The sequence below is a fragment of the Acomys russatus genome, chromosome 27 (assembly GCF_903995435.1).
Source record: "Acomys russatus chromosome 27, mAcoRus1.1, whole genome shotgun sequence".
NCBI classification, from domain to species: Eukaryota; Metazoa; Chordata; class Mammalia; order Rodentia; family Muridae; genus Acomys; species Acomys russatus.
In genome coordinates, this window is record NC_067163.1 from 48,186,595 (window position 1) to 48,202,431 (window position 15,837).

The following is a 15,837-nucleotide window of genomic DNA, read 5'->3' on the forward strand; positions in this document are numbered from 1 at the left end:
CTGTCTCCTGAGTGCTGGGACTAAAGGCATGCCACACCACCACCACCACCTGGCCATTTAAAAATTTTAACATGACCTTATTACAAGTTTCAAATAGAGATATTAGAAAAAAAAGTAATATTTAAAGAGAAGAGACCCAGTGATACAGGACTCTGAATTTGAGGCAGAGGGATAGATGGCTGGAGGCCTGTCTGGGCTACAGGATCAGTTCAAGTCCAAGCTGGCCAGGCTGGCTTGAAAGTAAGAAGTAGAGAAAAGGTTGGGGATGGACAGCAGTTCAGAGCATATGGGAAGGTGTGGGTCCAGTCTGCGCTACAGATAGAAGACAAGGAGAGGTCACGTGCTTGCAGAAAGACAAGAAGAAAAAGTTCACATAAGCAAAGACCAGAAACTGGATGGGTATGACCTGTTACTATAGTGCTATAATACTTTCTACTAGAAGGTAGAATCAGAAGGAGTTGTCCCAACATTTTTAGAGAAAAGCTGAAAAATTTTCAACCCAGCTAAGCTTTCAGTTCAGAGGCGGAAAAACAAAAACAAAAACAAAAGCAAAAACCAAATTAATTTTTTTTTTTTTCAGATGAGCCAATGTGCTGGGCACCTTTTCTTTGAAAGCTAAGGTCATGCTCTTTAGCAAACGAGAGAATAAAAGGCATCTGGGAATCAGAAGAGGAAAAAGCCAGCTGGAATCTCAAGATAATGATAAGGGAAAGTCCCACGGGAGCATTTCCTACATTCAAGGGACAGCACTTTTACAACAGGAAAAATGTCATAAAGAAATAACATTTAAAAAGATGCTGGAGAGGGGTGAGTGCTTTGGTGGTCCCAGGGACACAAAGACAGAGACATTTCCGTGTGGAAACAGCAAGTGATGCCAAGACTAGACAAACAAGATTGGTTGATAACTGAGTGCCACGCCCAAACATTTCAATTCCAAACATTGGATCTACTATATTTGCATAAAGTCTCCAGAGTCAAGTTTCTATAATTTATGTCATTCTATGCTTCATCATGTCCTTGTGAGAAATAATGATGACATATGAGTAGTGAAAATGAATTTCCGGGGGGCGGGGCGTGGTGGGAGTGCTGAAAATGTCTACATATTAGGACAAAGTGACTGGTAGCAATGACCAGGTCTGTCAGAAACCTAGCAGATGTTTCTGTCGGAAGCTGAGTGTCCAGCTTATGGTGGGGACTCTTGGCCGGCCACTGCACACAATGGCTTTCTACCTTTTGTAAGCATCCTAGGATGCTGTGGTCAGACTTTAAACAGTGTTGTGAAGTACATGCAAGGTCAGATGAACTCAGAAACACATACTTCACTTCCCAGCATAAGGAGTGTTGTCGCTTGGATATTCTATATGAACAAAGCACATGGAAGAGATTTGAAGCCAGGAGGGAAAATGGTCTGGTTGACCCCGGGTCTCTATTTAATAAATTGCTTATAGCCAAATGGAATTTGGTTAGCAAAGATGTGTGGGGTTATTTTACTCTGATTCTAGAACATATGGAGTAATTTAACCTGATAAAGACATGGAAGAAAAATGGACTCAAAATTGCATCCTATTGGGACTCTAAATGAGAGACGCATGGGAGAATAGCAAAATAAAAGGATACCGAGGGTCTTAGAAACCTACAAGTAGAACAATATGATAGGCAGATTTGGGCCCAGGGGTCCTGCTCAAACTAAGGCACCAGCCAAGGACAATACAGGAGGTAAACTTTAAACCCCTACCCAGATCTAGCCAATGGTCAGAATATTCTCCACAGTTGAGTGGAGAGTGTGATATGACTTTCTCACATACTCTGGTGCCTCACATTTGACCATGTCCCCTGGAGGGGGAGACCTGGTGTCACTCAGAGGAAGGACAGCAGGTTGCCAAGAAGAGACTTGATACCCTATGAGAATATACAGGGGGAGGTAATCCCCTCAGGAACAGTCATAGGGGAGGGGAATAATGGGAAAATGGGGGGGGAGGGAGGAATGGGAGGATACAAGGGATGGGATAAACATTGAGATGTAACAAGAATAAATTAATTAAAAAAATAAAAAGGAAAAAAAAAACTGCATCCACCATAGGCAAAGTGTTAGAATAACCTTTGATGGCCTTTTAGGGAACGGCATTGATCTCGGGCCAATCGCGAGACCTCTTAGCCTTATCCCTCATCTCTACCTTGCAGAATGGCCTCTTCAAGGCACCACAGTCTCACATCAGAAGACAGCCTTCCAATGTCAAGCAAAAGCATGCCACTTGCTCTCAGTGTAGGACCAGGCAGAACTCCGGCATGAATCCTGATACTGTTCACAATTGCTCTCACTAAAAACGATTCAGAACGTAGACAAAGGTTGAATGAGCACTTCACTCCATTTCACTTCCAGTTGTTACTGGAATCCAGTCCTGACATTATCATTTGCCACCACAAGAGTGTAAGACATATGCCATCATAGAGAGCAGTCCTAGTGCAAACAGACTGACGAAATGCAAATCCACCCCTCCTCCAGCTAATGCTCCATGAGATGGAGTGACCTAACATATCTCTGCCACTTTTTGGTGACATAATTATTTCTCTTTAGTTAGGCAGCTCTTCAGCATCTTAAAGTCTTTGGCTGATCTGGAGCTTGCTATGTGGTACAGGCTGGCCTTAAATCCTTGGCAATCCTCCTGCCTCAGTCTCCTGAGTACTGGGATTATACATATGCATTACCACACCCATCCAGAAAATTTTGATGATGACAGTAACCAAGCAAAATCCTGCTGTCAAAGATAGAATAATTAGAACAAAAGGGAAGTAAAAGCTCTTGCTATTATTCTAGAATGACCTATCACAAACAATTCTCTTTATGTATCAAACTGTTTTGTGATGGGATAAAAATAAAGGTGAAATAAAAATGTGAATATTTTATGTTTCACTTAGAGATTACTTATTTAACCAAAATAAAGCAACAGCTACTAAGGAAAAAAGGGGCCAGACATAAAAGCATAGTCATACAAAACAAGAATTTACCCATAGGCTAAAACTATTTCAAAATTTAAGCTACAAACTCCATTTTAGAAATTACACAGAGGAAAGCGATCACATATTTTGTATTTCTTTGTAATGAAGCCACCTTTTATGGCTATGCACACACATATATTTTTGCTACAGACATTATTGTGCATAATGCTACATCCTTGAAACCAGATGGCATATGAATTATTCTAACAGAAAACCAAACCAAACCAAACCAAACCAAAACCAAGGGCAGGAACCTATTTGTGGTCTTTCCAGAAGTCTTTCACAGCTGTCACCTTTAATGGTGACGGTAAGGAAAGAGCCCTTTTGAAATTTTAGGTAAGGCATAGGAATAGTTACCAAGATCTTACCTATGTATAAACTCTGCTGAGCAACAGAGCAGAAGAACACTGTGGAGGTGTGGCTGCGTGGATAACAAAGACCTTGTTCAGTGCTGTTTAGAGCAGTTCAACAGTTAGCATCCTTGAAAACCCTTTCAGTCCACATGCATCTTGACAGTGGTCAGAAGGCCTGGGCCTGACATAGTTTGGCAGCAAGGCCTGAAGTTCTGATTGCAAAGAATTTATAGTTTCCTTTTGAGTAATGAAGCCAATGTGTGCTTACATTTAAATGGGACCTATCCAGCCACCCTGTTTTACGAGATCTAAATATTTCATCAAATAAGTTTAATATGTATATTATTCTTAAAAAGTGAATGAAAGAATATATAATACTTTGCCACATATGGAAAAGGTTTAAAAAAAAAAAAAGGAATGTCATTGACTCTAGTGTTTATCCACCAGGTTCGTGTAATTCTAAGCTCAGTCAAGGAAGGAAACAGTCATTCTCTGGTTCGCTGAGGAAAGGAATTGTCTGCTTTTACACATGTAAGTGGGACCAACTAAAACAAGCCCGGCTGTTACTAATGTTCTCACTATTGGATGATGTATTGGCTTGAATGAAAAACTTACATGTCCACAGAATGAAAAAAATATAAATAACTGGCAATCTAATATAGTTCAGTCTATAATAGACAGAAAGAAATTCTCATAGTCACAGTAGTAGACACGGAATGAAATTCAATAAATACGAATCAGGCAGTCATTAGCTGAGAATAATTACTTTAAAATAGCCAAATGTAGGAAATAAGCTTGTTTGATAAAATCTCAAGCCAGGATCTCACTTGGCTAGAAGAGGTCAGGAATGACAAGATGGATCATGGTGCTGAAATGTAATGAAATAAATAAGGTTGCAAAAAGAAGTGGAAATTATATTGGCTAAGACCCTATTGAAGCCTCACCAGGGACAATCTTAGCCACTCTCTGTTTGGAGGAAAGTAATCCCGGATTGTGCCTGGCCCACCTGCCAGGTGCAGCTCGAATCCCCGTGGCTCTCTTCTTACTGTTCTCTGTTCTGTGACATCCTCTGGAGCCTTTTTCTAGATCCTTCCATTGCCTTTGGAATGTCTTGACTTTTTCTAACCTGCTTTGTCTCCACTGAAACCTGGCTTTCCCCAGGGATGTTTCTAGTCCCTTATGGTCCCCCCAGCAGGAGATTTCTCCCTGGGCTGTGCTTCCCACAGCCACTCTTAGTAGGACTGCTATCACCGCTCAATGTCTGCTTCCCCTGTGATGTTCCTGTGCTCCACCCTACAATCACCAACAACCTTGGCCATTTCCTCACTTTTCTCAATGACTTTGCTACTTAGCCCTTGGGCTTGTGGCACGCCTTTGGCCACCATCCATGCCTGTGCTCCCTCTAACATCGTGATCTGCTGGACATGTCCCCTATGCCTGCGACCTCCGTTTCCACTTGAGCTACCCACTCAAACTGATGTGCCTTGAGTTCCCATGTCACTTGGGAGACACTTGTCCATCGACTGTGAACTTAGCTGGTCCCCTTTTTGGTCATCAGTGGTACTCCTTTCTAATCTCACTCTGCCTTAAGGCATGCTTTCTCCTGGTATAACATGCATTATCTTGGAATCTCAGTCTCCTCTGTTTGGGAGACTTTCCCCCTTTATACGGGCACTGCATGTGTGATGTTTTAAAAGACACTCTTTACAGATACTCAAATTCAGTACAGCAGCAACCTTATAGTTCTAGGCTTGCTACTGTATACACACTCTGCTTCTACCCTCTGGCTGATATAAAGGCACCAAAACAGTGCACTGAATCTAATATGGACTCCATTACTTTCTTTAAATATTTTTTAAAAAGATTTATTATTATGTATCCAGTGTTCTGCTTGCATGTACACCTGCAGGCCAGAAGAGGGCATCATATCACTTTATGGATGATTGTGAGCTACCATGTGGTTGCTTGGAATTGAACTCAGGACCCCTGGAAGAGCAGTCAGTGCTCTTAACCTCTGAGCCATCTCTCTAGCCCCCTCCATTACTTTCTAGTATGGTCTCTTCATTGCTGGGAAGTAAGAATTCATCCATCTATATTCTTCATCCTTGCTCATCATTCTCCAGGGCATAATTTAGTCTCTATAATTCAACAGACTTATTTATTTACTTTTATGTCTATGAACTTTAAAAAAAAAAAAAAGAGTTATTTATTACGTATACAGTGCTCTGCCTGCTTGTACAACTGCAGGCCAGAAGGGGGCATCAGATCTCATTATAGATAGTTATGAACCATGATGAAGTTGTTGGGAATTGAATTCAGGACCTCTGGAAGAGCAGTCAGTGCTCTTAGCCTCTGAGCCATCTCTCCAGCCCTGTGTATGAACTTTTGCTTGTATGTGTGGATATATACTGGGAGTGTGCCTGATGCCCAAGGAGGCCAGATACCCTGGATCTAGAATTATGAGTGGCCATGAATGAGAGTAATGCTCTGAACTTTAAGCTATCTCTCCTGTCCAATTCTTGGCCACATGGCTATGTAGCTTTATCTCAGCTGCCTCCCTTTTAAAAAATGTCTTCATCATATTTTCAACTTTATAATTCCCCAAGCAACTCTTTTTTCTTTTTTCTTAACAGACAAAGGCTGGTTTTATTTTAATGACTGATCCTCATAGCCAGGCTACTACATACAGACACAAGGGAAGCTTCATTTTTTAATCTCCTCCTCCTTGGACAGGGTCTTGATGACCTGTTCATTCTTGGCCTGGAGGCGCTCCTCCCTGTACTTGCATGCTTCCTTGGTCTTAGACCTGCGAGCCTCAGCTTGGTCAGCCAGGAGCTTCTTGCGGGCCTTGTCTGCCTTCAGCTTGTAAATGTGTCCGCACAAATCCGCTTGTTTTTGAGCACCTTCCCTTGGCCCTTCAGGTATAGGCTTTGATACATATGGCAGTTAATTTTCTTAGATTCGAAGTATCGCCTCAGCAGTCGGTGCAGGATCTTGACCCTTCTTATCCAGGTCACCTTCTCTGGCATGCGGGCACTGGCAATACCTTTCCATTTCCTTATGCCCATCTGTCTGCCCTTCCGTTGAGCCAAGGTGTTTTTCCGGCATCGAGCCCGGAAATGGAGAGTCACAGGCTTCAGCATGATCAGCCCATCATTGATCAGCTTCTAGACTTGCTGGCAGGAGTTGGCATTGGCGATTCCGTTGGTCTCATTGGGGTACAACCGGACCTTCTTTTCCCCCCCTGCAGCGGAGGACACTGGAGGCAAGTCTCTTCTGTAACCTGGGCATACTCATGGCTGCAGATGCAGCAGCGAAAGGAAGGAGCTTCCCAAAGCAACTCTTATAAACATTTAGACAAGAAGAAATGAAAATGTTGAAGATATTTGTATCCTATGTTCTTTCATGTAAAGCACCAGATATATGTTGAATATATTGTGTTTTTTTTTTGGAAAGTGGTGGCAGAGTACTTCTAACATAGGTAGGATGTTTTTGAGTATAATAGACACCAATGAGACTGAGCTACAGACCAAGGATTCAGTCTCATGGAAATGCAGTTACCTGAGTGGTATGATCCCTGTGCAAAGAATGTGACACTGCATTGGAGCCAGTATTTCCATGAAAAAAAAAAATTAGGGGAAAGACTATATCAAAGTGTTATTTCTTAGCTAAAAGCTCATACTTCAGGAAGTTCCTTGATTAGACTTCCCACCTCAGGGAGGAGTTGTTTTAGAAGAGATCCAACACTAACACTGTTAATGTAAAGTTGTCACCGCAGGGTATTTACAAAGCAGTTATACATCCAGATGGCCAGCTGGTCTACCTGGGGCCATCCATCATTTCTGCTGCATTATTTCCTAAGCCTGTTAGCTGAGTGTGTATATGTATGTATGATTTTTATAAAACCAAATGTGCCCCATTTCTGCCTCTAATGTTTCTGCCCCAATTCCCCTCTAATGTTATTCTGAGGGTCCCTTTGGTTTTACTATTACTAAAACACTCTTTGACTATTCTTTGAAGACAATAAAAATCACTCAAGCAGAAATAGAGGCTGACGAATATTAAATTTTTAAAATCAAAAGTGTGTGTGTGTTCTTACCAGCAATCACTAGGCTATAGCTTACTCAAAGCTAATGCTCTTACCTCTTTCATTTTTGGGTCCAAAATTTCCCAACATTCTTCAGGCACTCAAAATAGTAAGATAATGACATGTTCTGGGTTTAAAGTATGTTCGTGTGCATTTAGGCATCTTTTCCTTGTCACCTGATGATTACCAGTCTCTGGCTGTTTACACTATATATTTTCCCCCCTGCATTGTTTAGCTTCCTTTCACTCTCCTTGCCTTTCATAGTTTTTTTTTTTAATTTTTAAAAATTTTTTATTTTTTTATTTTTTGCTTTTGAATCTACCAGATAAGTCTTATGCTAAACAGAATCTGCGCAATCATTTTAATTCTCCCACTGAAGGGTGATATAATGAGATCTTGAACCCTAACTAGGAGAGGTTAAAGGGTGGAAAAATGTTCAGCTTTTTAAGTTATGCCGCCCAGCCAGACATTGGAGTTTGAGCTTCGGTCCAACATAAACAGGACAGGAAGGGAGTAACACAGGAGCCTGCAACCCTTCATCGGAGTCTGCAATCTGACGGGGTGTTAACATGTCAAGTGCACACACCTTGAGACGGCAGTTCGATTGTACCCAGGCCAACTAACGCTGCAAGTGTTTTTTGCTAGAGACTGGACCTGTCCTATCTTTTCAGACAGCTCATTTTTCTCCACAGTGGGCTAAAGCAAGGTGTCAATCAAATGGGAGCATTGGAGAGAATAAGGAAAGGAGTTAAGTAACTGGATGATTTTTTTTTCTACTGTGATTCTAGTTTATGGAGTATGTGTTTATATTTATTCTGTGCCCTACTCATGTGTGTGTGTGTGTGTGTGTGTGTTAGTATGGAAGTGTCACATATGTGTACCAGTATGTATCATCAAGAGGAGTTTGAATGTGGGTGTTCTTCCTTGGTTTCTCTCTACATTTATTTTTGAGACAGAGTCTTGAACCCAAAGATCATTAGTCAGCTGGATGTTCTGGCCAGTGAGTGTCACGGACCCTCCTGTCTCCGTTCCCCTCTCCGGTGCTGGGGTTACAGGAGAGTTGTCATTGTGCCTGACACTTTACGTGGGTTCTGGAGATCTGAACTCAAGCTTGCACAGCACAGCAGGTACTTTTCCTATGGAGCCATTTCTCTAGCTTTAATCTTTTTTTTTTTTTTTTTTTTTTTTTTGCAATGAGGTTTCTTGTAGTTAGGCCAGTCCCAAGCTGGCCTTGAACTAGCTATATAGCCGGAAATGACCTTGAACTTCGAATTCTCCTGCCTCTACAGGCATAGACTTTCACGCTCAGCTTCATGCCCGTGTTGTGGGGTGGGATTCAGGGCCCTGTGCATGGCTGCTAAGTCCTAGACCAAGTGAGTGACAGCTCTAGGTCCTCATGTGGGAGTTCTGCTGAATTCTTCACATCTGTTCAGTTATGAGCAGCTGGAGAGAGAAGCAGTAGCACATGGAAATGTATTATATAGGATAACAACGCTGGACCTGGTGAGGATTGAAAAGAGAAGGACTACAGGTATTTTCAGAAGAATTGAGCAGAGCAAACGAGGTGGGTGGCTTTAAAAGTGGGAGCTTCTCTCTCTCTCTCTTATTTGTTGCTTTACTCTTGCTTCATTCATTCAAAAATATTGATTAACATCTACTACAAAAGGCTGAATAAAGACAACGAAAGTCCCCACCCTCACAGGGGCATCATTACACAAAGCCAACAGCAAGCAAATAGCCATTAGAAGGCTGGGGAAGGGGATGGCACTAAGTTGAGATTTGATAGGCAAGAAAGGGCCATCTTTTATTGTATTCCAAGCATAGAAGATTGCAGACAAAGGAGCAACTTGTCCTTCAGTGTGTGTCTAGGAGTGTGGGGGACCCATAAGGAGCTTCCAAACATAAAAACCCTGGTACAGTTAAGTCACTGATAGAATGACACTAGCTACTATTTCCACTTCTCTCTCTCTCTCTCTCTCTCTCTCTCTCTCATACACACACACACATACACCACCTCTAACTTCTGTATATGCAGCAAAGGACAATTCTCTATTTTAGACAGTACCAGTTATACAAAGCATAGCTTCAGTTTGTTAATCTTAAAGTCCGGGCTACCTTGCTGGTTTAGTCTCATCTTGTTTCTGGGATAAGCACCATGACCAGAAACAACTCAAGAGAAGACCAGATTTATCTTAGCTTACTGGCCGCAATTCATCACTGAGAGAAGTCAGGGCTGGAATTCAAGCAGGAACGTGAAGCAGAAACGGTGGGAAAAGCTGCTTTGCTGCCTCGCTCCGGCTCAAGCTTAGCTAGCTTTCTCTTCCATCTTGGGCCACTTGCCCAGGGAATGGTACCGCCCACAGTGGGCGGGCCACCCCTACATCAATTAGCAATCAAGACAGTCCCTCACAGACATACTAATAGGCCGATGTAATCCAGGCAATTCCTTTCTCGGATGAATCTAGACTATGTCAAGTTGACAGTTAAAGCCACAAAGGATACCTGCTGAGAAAAAGTGTTTAGGATATGCCCCTCTCTTCAGACAAGAATTTCAGGGTATCTAAGGGTGGGTGTAGGAAGACAGAAGCAAAGGCAGTAAAAGTAATTACATAAAAAGACTGATTCAACTTGAGATCTTTAAAAAAAAAAAAAAAAAAAAACTTCAACACAGGAAACACTAATCCTTTTTTTCTTTCCCTTTGGAGACTAGAGGAAGAGCAAGTAGGAAGAACGGGAGCAATGAGAGCTGTTGAGTTAACATGGAAAAATATTTTTTCAACCATTTCATTATCAAAAGGACATGGACTTTTATGGCCGTGTGTGTATTTTTGGCACTCCACTGGAAAGTAAGAATTTTATCTGCTGACCCAATTGTTTCTGGGTGTAAGCGTCATCCTTCATTAAGGATGCTGACTCTGGTGTAGATTGTGCCTCCTGCCCATAAGGAAGAAGAGGAAGACAGAAAAGGAGAGCAATGCATGGGGCTTGGAAACAGTACATTGTGATGTCTGCATTGCTTTAGTTGAATCTTGGAGGTAAGCACAGGGGCAAACATGGTCACACTGTTGCTTGATGCTCTGCCAACCAGCTACTGGGTTTGCCATTCACAAATTTCCTATGGATTCCAGGCAGAACCACACCTCTGAAGGATGACCTTTTTTTTTTAAATTGAAATACAGAGAAAAGACCCTGTAACAGACTTATTTGGTGCGAAGATAGAATGAAATGATTAATCGATAAGTTGGGTTTATCCGTCTTTTCTTCCTGTTTGCCTCAGGAAAGGATGTGATTTAAGCAAATTATGCCATTACCTTTGAAATCTGTTCTTAGGCAACTCAACCATTTAATAACTACAGAATTATTATTATTTTCTTTTTTTAGACCAGGCCCCACCATACATACAAGCACAGCAATGCAGCCAAAAGCTGAGGAGCTGCTGAGATGCCTGAGATAAAGAGGGCTGTAAACGCTGATTCCGGCTCCTCCTGTCTACTCTCCTGTGATTTATACCCAATTCATGATGGCTATTAGAAGAGAGACACGTCACCCGATCAAGAGCACAGTCAAGACCTACTCATTAAACATATCTGCCCTTCCCTGGAGAAGTGGTCCCTGTTTCAGTCAAGGCAGACAAATACATAATTAAAATGCAAACCTGAAATAAGTCAGTAGTGGCAATTGATTTTATGGCTGGTGGTATAAGAATGTAAATCTCTTTTATGGATGCTCTTTCTTTCTTTCTTTCTTTCTTTCTTTCTTTCTTTCTTTCTTTCTTTCTTTCTTTCTTTCTTTCTTTTTTTCTTTCTAAGCTCATTGTACCTTCCCAGGGAGAACATAGGTCTTTCACAGCATTATGCATAAACCTGGTCAGCAGCTCAAGCTACCACCTTAAACGCAGGAAACCAGAACAACCCCCAATGAAGAACTGGGTAGCAACGGGTAGTTTCTTGCGATCACCTCATAAGACTTCCAGAAGCTTCATTTCATACAGCTGCCTTCCCGCTTATTAAGGAGCTCTTCGGGTTGGTTTGCTTTGGGCTGAGATCCATGAAATCCCTTGGCAAACAATTAGGCGAAGCATACATGTAAGACGTGCAGCTTCTAATCGGTTCTACCATTGCCAACAGAGGAGCTGATCACAGGTGGAAGAGCGTAAGTATTTACTACTAAGGAAGCAAAGGGCTCCTGTGTGAAAAAGCCTTTCTGTTACGAGTCAAAACCATCAGACACCATAGGGAATCCAGAGGCTTTCCTGGATGGACAAGTTTCATCCTCATGGAAAAATGAACTCATAAAGGATGGACATACACCCACCAGCCCACATCAGGGAACAATTAAGGGCCGTTCTGCTATGATAGAGAACCTTTTGAGTTCTATCCCTGTCTATCTCTGACTTTGTAATGGCTCCATTCATGACAATACCGGCCGCATGGTGCCAATGGAAACAGCTCACACAAGACTTATCATCCTGAGAAAATAATAAAAATCAAACATGAATGGGAAAAGAAAAATATGCTGTTCCCTGGACCTCCAAGGGCAAGGAGGCTGAGTTGTGACAGGCGCTCCTCCACCTGACAAGCCTGTCTTTGTTTTCCCTTTCCTAGGCAGGATTTGCCACTGGGTCCCCACTCTTACTTTCTATTTTCCTCCTTCCATTCACATCTGTGCTTTTTACAAATTCCTCCAGTTAAAAACTTTGCCCTTGGTTTAATAGAGGACTCCCAGGAGCCCTGTTCCCCATCCTGTCTGGAGAGCAGTTGCATCCTACCACAGATGTAAGGCAGTGCCCCACACAGAAACTTTCACAGCTGTAACCAGTTACAGCGTCTAGCAGAGGCCATATTTAAACGTGCTTCGTATTTACCTTCTTTATTTTAAATATCCCTTCTATTTTTGAAGCACCTCACTTGGCAGCCAGGTCACCTCAGCCAAGGACAACTTGCCTGTGCCACACAATCCGGTTGACGAAAAAGCTTTTTTTTTTCCTAACCAGAGAGGAAATTGCACAGGAATATGGAAAGTATTATAAATCCATGCAGAAATACTCACAGTTTGGGTTTGGCAAGGAGAGGTGGTGGTTCCTTAGTGGGCGAAAGCAGGGCAGCTGGTGTTGGAGGAGATTTACTGCCATAAGTTTTGCCATTAATCAGCCCGTTGACTCCATGGCTGGGATGAACTCCATTGGTCTCCCTCTCTGCAGGATTGAATTGCATTTGAAGAGCACTCTTCACCTGCTGGATTTCAGATGGTTTCTGGGATGGCAATTCATAGGAACCTGTCTCCAGGATCGGAGGGGGAGGCGGGAAGTGTTGGAAGTGATCAGTGTTGGATTCTCCCACTGAGTCATAGCTACAGTTCTCCGTGTTGGCTAAGGAAAGGGTGGAAAAAGAGGAAAAATAAGATGCTATCTATTCAACAAATGATTTTCATGCTTATCGACCAAGTGGGAATCCCTTGTATGTCATTAGGGCAGGGGTGCTACACTGCAGTCATGGGATATTAGCCTCATGGCGGCTACTATTTGTCTCATATTTCAACTGAGCTCACCTGCAGAAAAGCTACCTCCTAATTCATTAACAAAGCACATTAAGAGCTTAAGTACCTTAAGAGCATCATCAACCAAGGCACTGCAAACAGTATCAACCTAAATGCTTTATCCTCTCATGCCCAGGCCATGAATCCTATTGGAATGAGACCCATGGTCATTGAGAGCGCTCAAGTTCTGAAGAGTTTAGGTGGTCATCCCTCTCAAGCTAGGGAAGAGAAAGTTCTGAGTCCAAGTGAAATTTCTTGTGAGTGCATAGGGAATTTTCATGGCAGATAGGAAATAATGTTGCTTCAACTATAACTTAGTATGAAACAGATTTAAAAACATTACTCTAGACAGACTGAAAGTCTCTTGAGGTCATACGCTTTCTGAATCAGTTATCATTCTGAGAGCCCAGTGGCACACGGAAAACCAAAGTTTATCAGTTGTGTTTGGCATATAGTAGACCGAAATGAGAAATAGTACACTGCCAGGTTTTGCCACACAAATGTACAGAGTCTAGTTTTTGTTGTTACTGTGTGATGAGGGGCACCCTTCAAGCCAACTAAAATGAAAATGATGTGATCCTGCCTGCTATGAGACTCCAGCTACAGCACTGTAGTTTCCATCTGGCACTTACTGTGTTCATTCATGTCAACCATTTCCTGGTAAAGTGAACTCTTCCCTACTTGTCTTAATGAACATGGAAAAAAAAAAAAAAAAAAAAGCACGTATAATCTCCAAGCTTGTTTTGCTTGTGCCTATGCTGCCACCTAGCCCCAAGTTCTTTCTCTTCTAGAAACCAGAGCCACTCCCTTCCTGATGCCCTACAGTGTGTTTTACTGTGTGCTAGGCTTGGTTGAAGTGATCAAGTGATCAGTTTAAAAATCTCTGTAAGACTAGCTTGAAAGATAAGGCAGCTACTACGGACAAGCTGCAGAGCAGAAAACTGTCAACTGAATATACAAATAAAAGCACAGGTCTATTTATTTCTTCTCACTGTCTTCCCCCAGTTTTTTGAGTTCAGATGTCCCTGTATTTTTGAACACCAGTTTAAACTGTGTAGTATTTTAGTTTTATCGTATCAGAGTTGACTTGACAGTCATACACACAGAGATGGAATTTGATTTCTGAGATCTACGTAGTTTCCACATTTCACTAGCTTGCATTTCTTTCTCAGAACTTATGATCCTGGTTTGTGTACCACACATTTAGACAGGTTTCTGCAGATTCTCTGCGCTCTGACTTAGAGGTGGCACCCTGAGGTGACAGAGCCTGGCTTACCGTGAAGATTACAAGCTCCATTGTTTCTGAGACCAAGATTGCGTGATTAAAAAAAAAAAAAAATTGGTCCCATGAGCAAGTGAGAACTAGTTATCTTGTTTGTCATCTCCACTGCCTCCTCTGCTCCCTTCCTCCCCTAAAGCCTTTGGATTAAGAGGAGATTCCTGATTGTTAGGGTAACTCTTGGAGTGGTCATGAGCATTCCTAAGGGATGTGCACCATTCCTGGGACAGGTGATGTCTGTCTTGGGGAACTGGGGAGGAGGACACAGCTGTCTTTGATCCCCACATACCAGAGGTGACGACAAGCTGTGCGGTGCTGCTCACTGACCCGTAATCATTTCTGGCTGAGCAGGTAAAGATGCCTGTGTCTTCGGGAAAGCTCTCGGCAATGACAAGGGTGCAGATCTCCTCTGGAAGCAAAGAGACCAAGATAGTCTGTCAGAGGGAAACAGAGAAGTGAGGTGGGGTCAGCCCCACCTCCTAAGAGCTAACTCGTCAGGCTACTAGGGTAACGCCTCCTCATTTAATCTAATGGTCATCGATGAACATTGTCTCAAAGCACTGGGTGGGGCCGGGAAGGGGGCAAGAGTATTAACTATGGCCAAAGTGTTACCTCATACGATTTCATTTTATTTATTAAAATAATATTTTTAATATAAAAATAAAAGCAGTAAGTACAAAGATAAACAAATTAATGCAAAGATGAAAAGTTCCTTTTCTTTTTACAGTCTGATTCTCTCCATATCTAATGCCCCTTAATATATCTCTAGAAGTAAGCAGAAAAGAGTTTATTGTATTTAATTCTACAGAAGAATTGCTACAGTTTAAAAACATATATAAATATCGCCAAAGTATATAGTTTGAGGTACCATTACTGGATTGAATATGCACTTATTTATTTTTTACGTTATCTTGTAACAAGGTCTGTGGGTCGCTCTGAGAGGCATAGCAAACCTCCATAACTGTACTTTATTCTATCCCTGAAACTCATCGCATCCCCTTCCTTATGATGTCGATGACAGCTCATAGATTGCTAAAAGTTTTCCTTAAAGCCGCAAGTACAGGATTCTTTGGTGTCAAAATGCTCCGTTCCTTTGGAGAGATGTGGGGATGACTGTGATTAAAAGCTGTTGGGACTAGCAATATGGTGTAACTCAAGGTGAATGTTGCTACCACATTGCTGCATGCTTAAATTTACAAGCTACGAAATCACAGAACTTATTCTTTTAGCATAGTATTCAATTCAATGTCTGTCTAAGCTGGTGTTTCTATTGCTGCAAGAAAAAAACTTGCCAGAAAGCAAGATGTGCACTTTATTACCAGAGGAAGTCAGTTTAGGAACTCAAACAGGGCAGGAACCTGGGAGGGAGGAGCTCATGCAGGCTCATGGAGGGCTGCTGCTTACAGGCTTGCTTCCCCCAGCTTGCTCAGTCTGCTTCTTTATGGAACCCAGTATCACCAGCCCAGGGATGGCACCACCCACCATGGGCTGGGCCTTCCTCCATTGATCACTAATTGGGAAAATGCCTTACAGCTGGATCTCATGGAGGTATTTCCTCAACTGAAGCTCCTTCCTCTCTGATGACT

At 42.2% G+C, this 15,837-nt stretch overlaps 1 protein-coding gene and 1 pseudogene across 1 annotated transcript in view; both read right to left on the minus strand.

Moving 5' to 3' along the window:
• The window catches only part of Palld (palladin, cytoskeletal associated protein), a 446,518-nt gene that overhangs the window by 219,252 nt on the left and 211,429 nt on the right, over window positions 1-15,837 (minus strand). Inside the window, exons 9-10 of the mRNA XM_051169959.1 lie at window positions 14,541-14,660; window positions 12,487-12,805 (exon numbers count right to left, since the gene is read on the minus strand). Of these exons, the coding sequence (XP_051025916.1) occupies window positions 12,487-12,805; window positions 14,541-14,660 (439 nt within the window). The remainder of the gene's footprint in view (window positions 1-12,486; window positions 12,806-14,540; window positions 14,661-15,837) is intronic.
• On the minus strand, window positions 6,054-6,764 carry LOC127210265 (60S ribosomal protein L19-like; annotated as a pseudogene).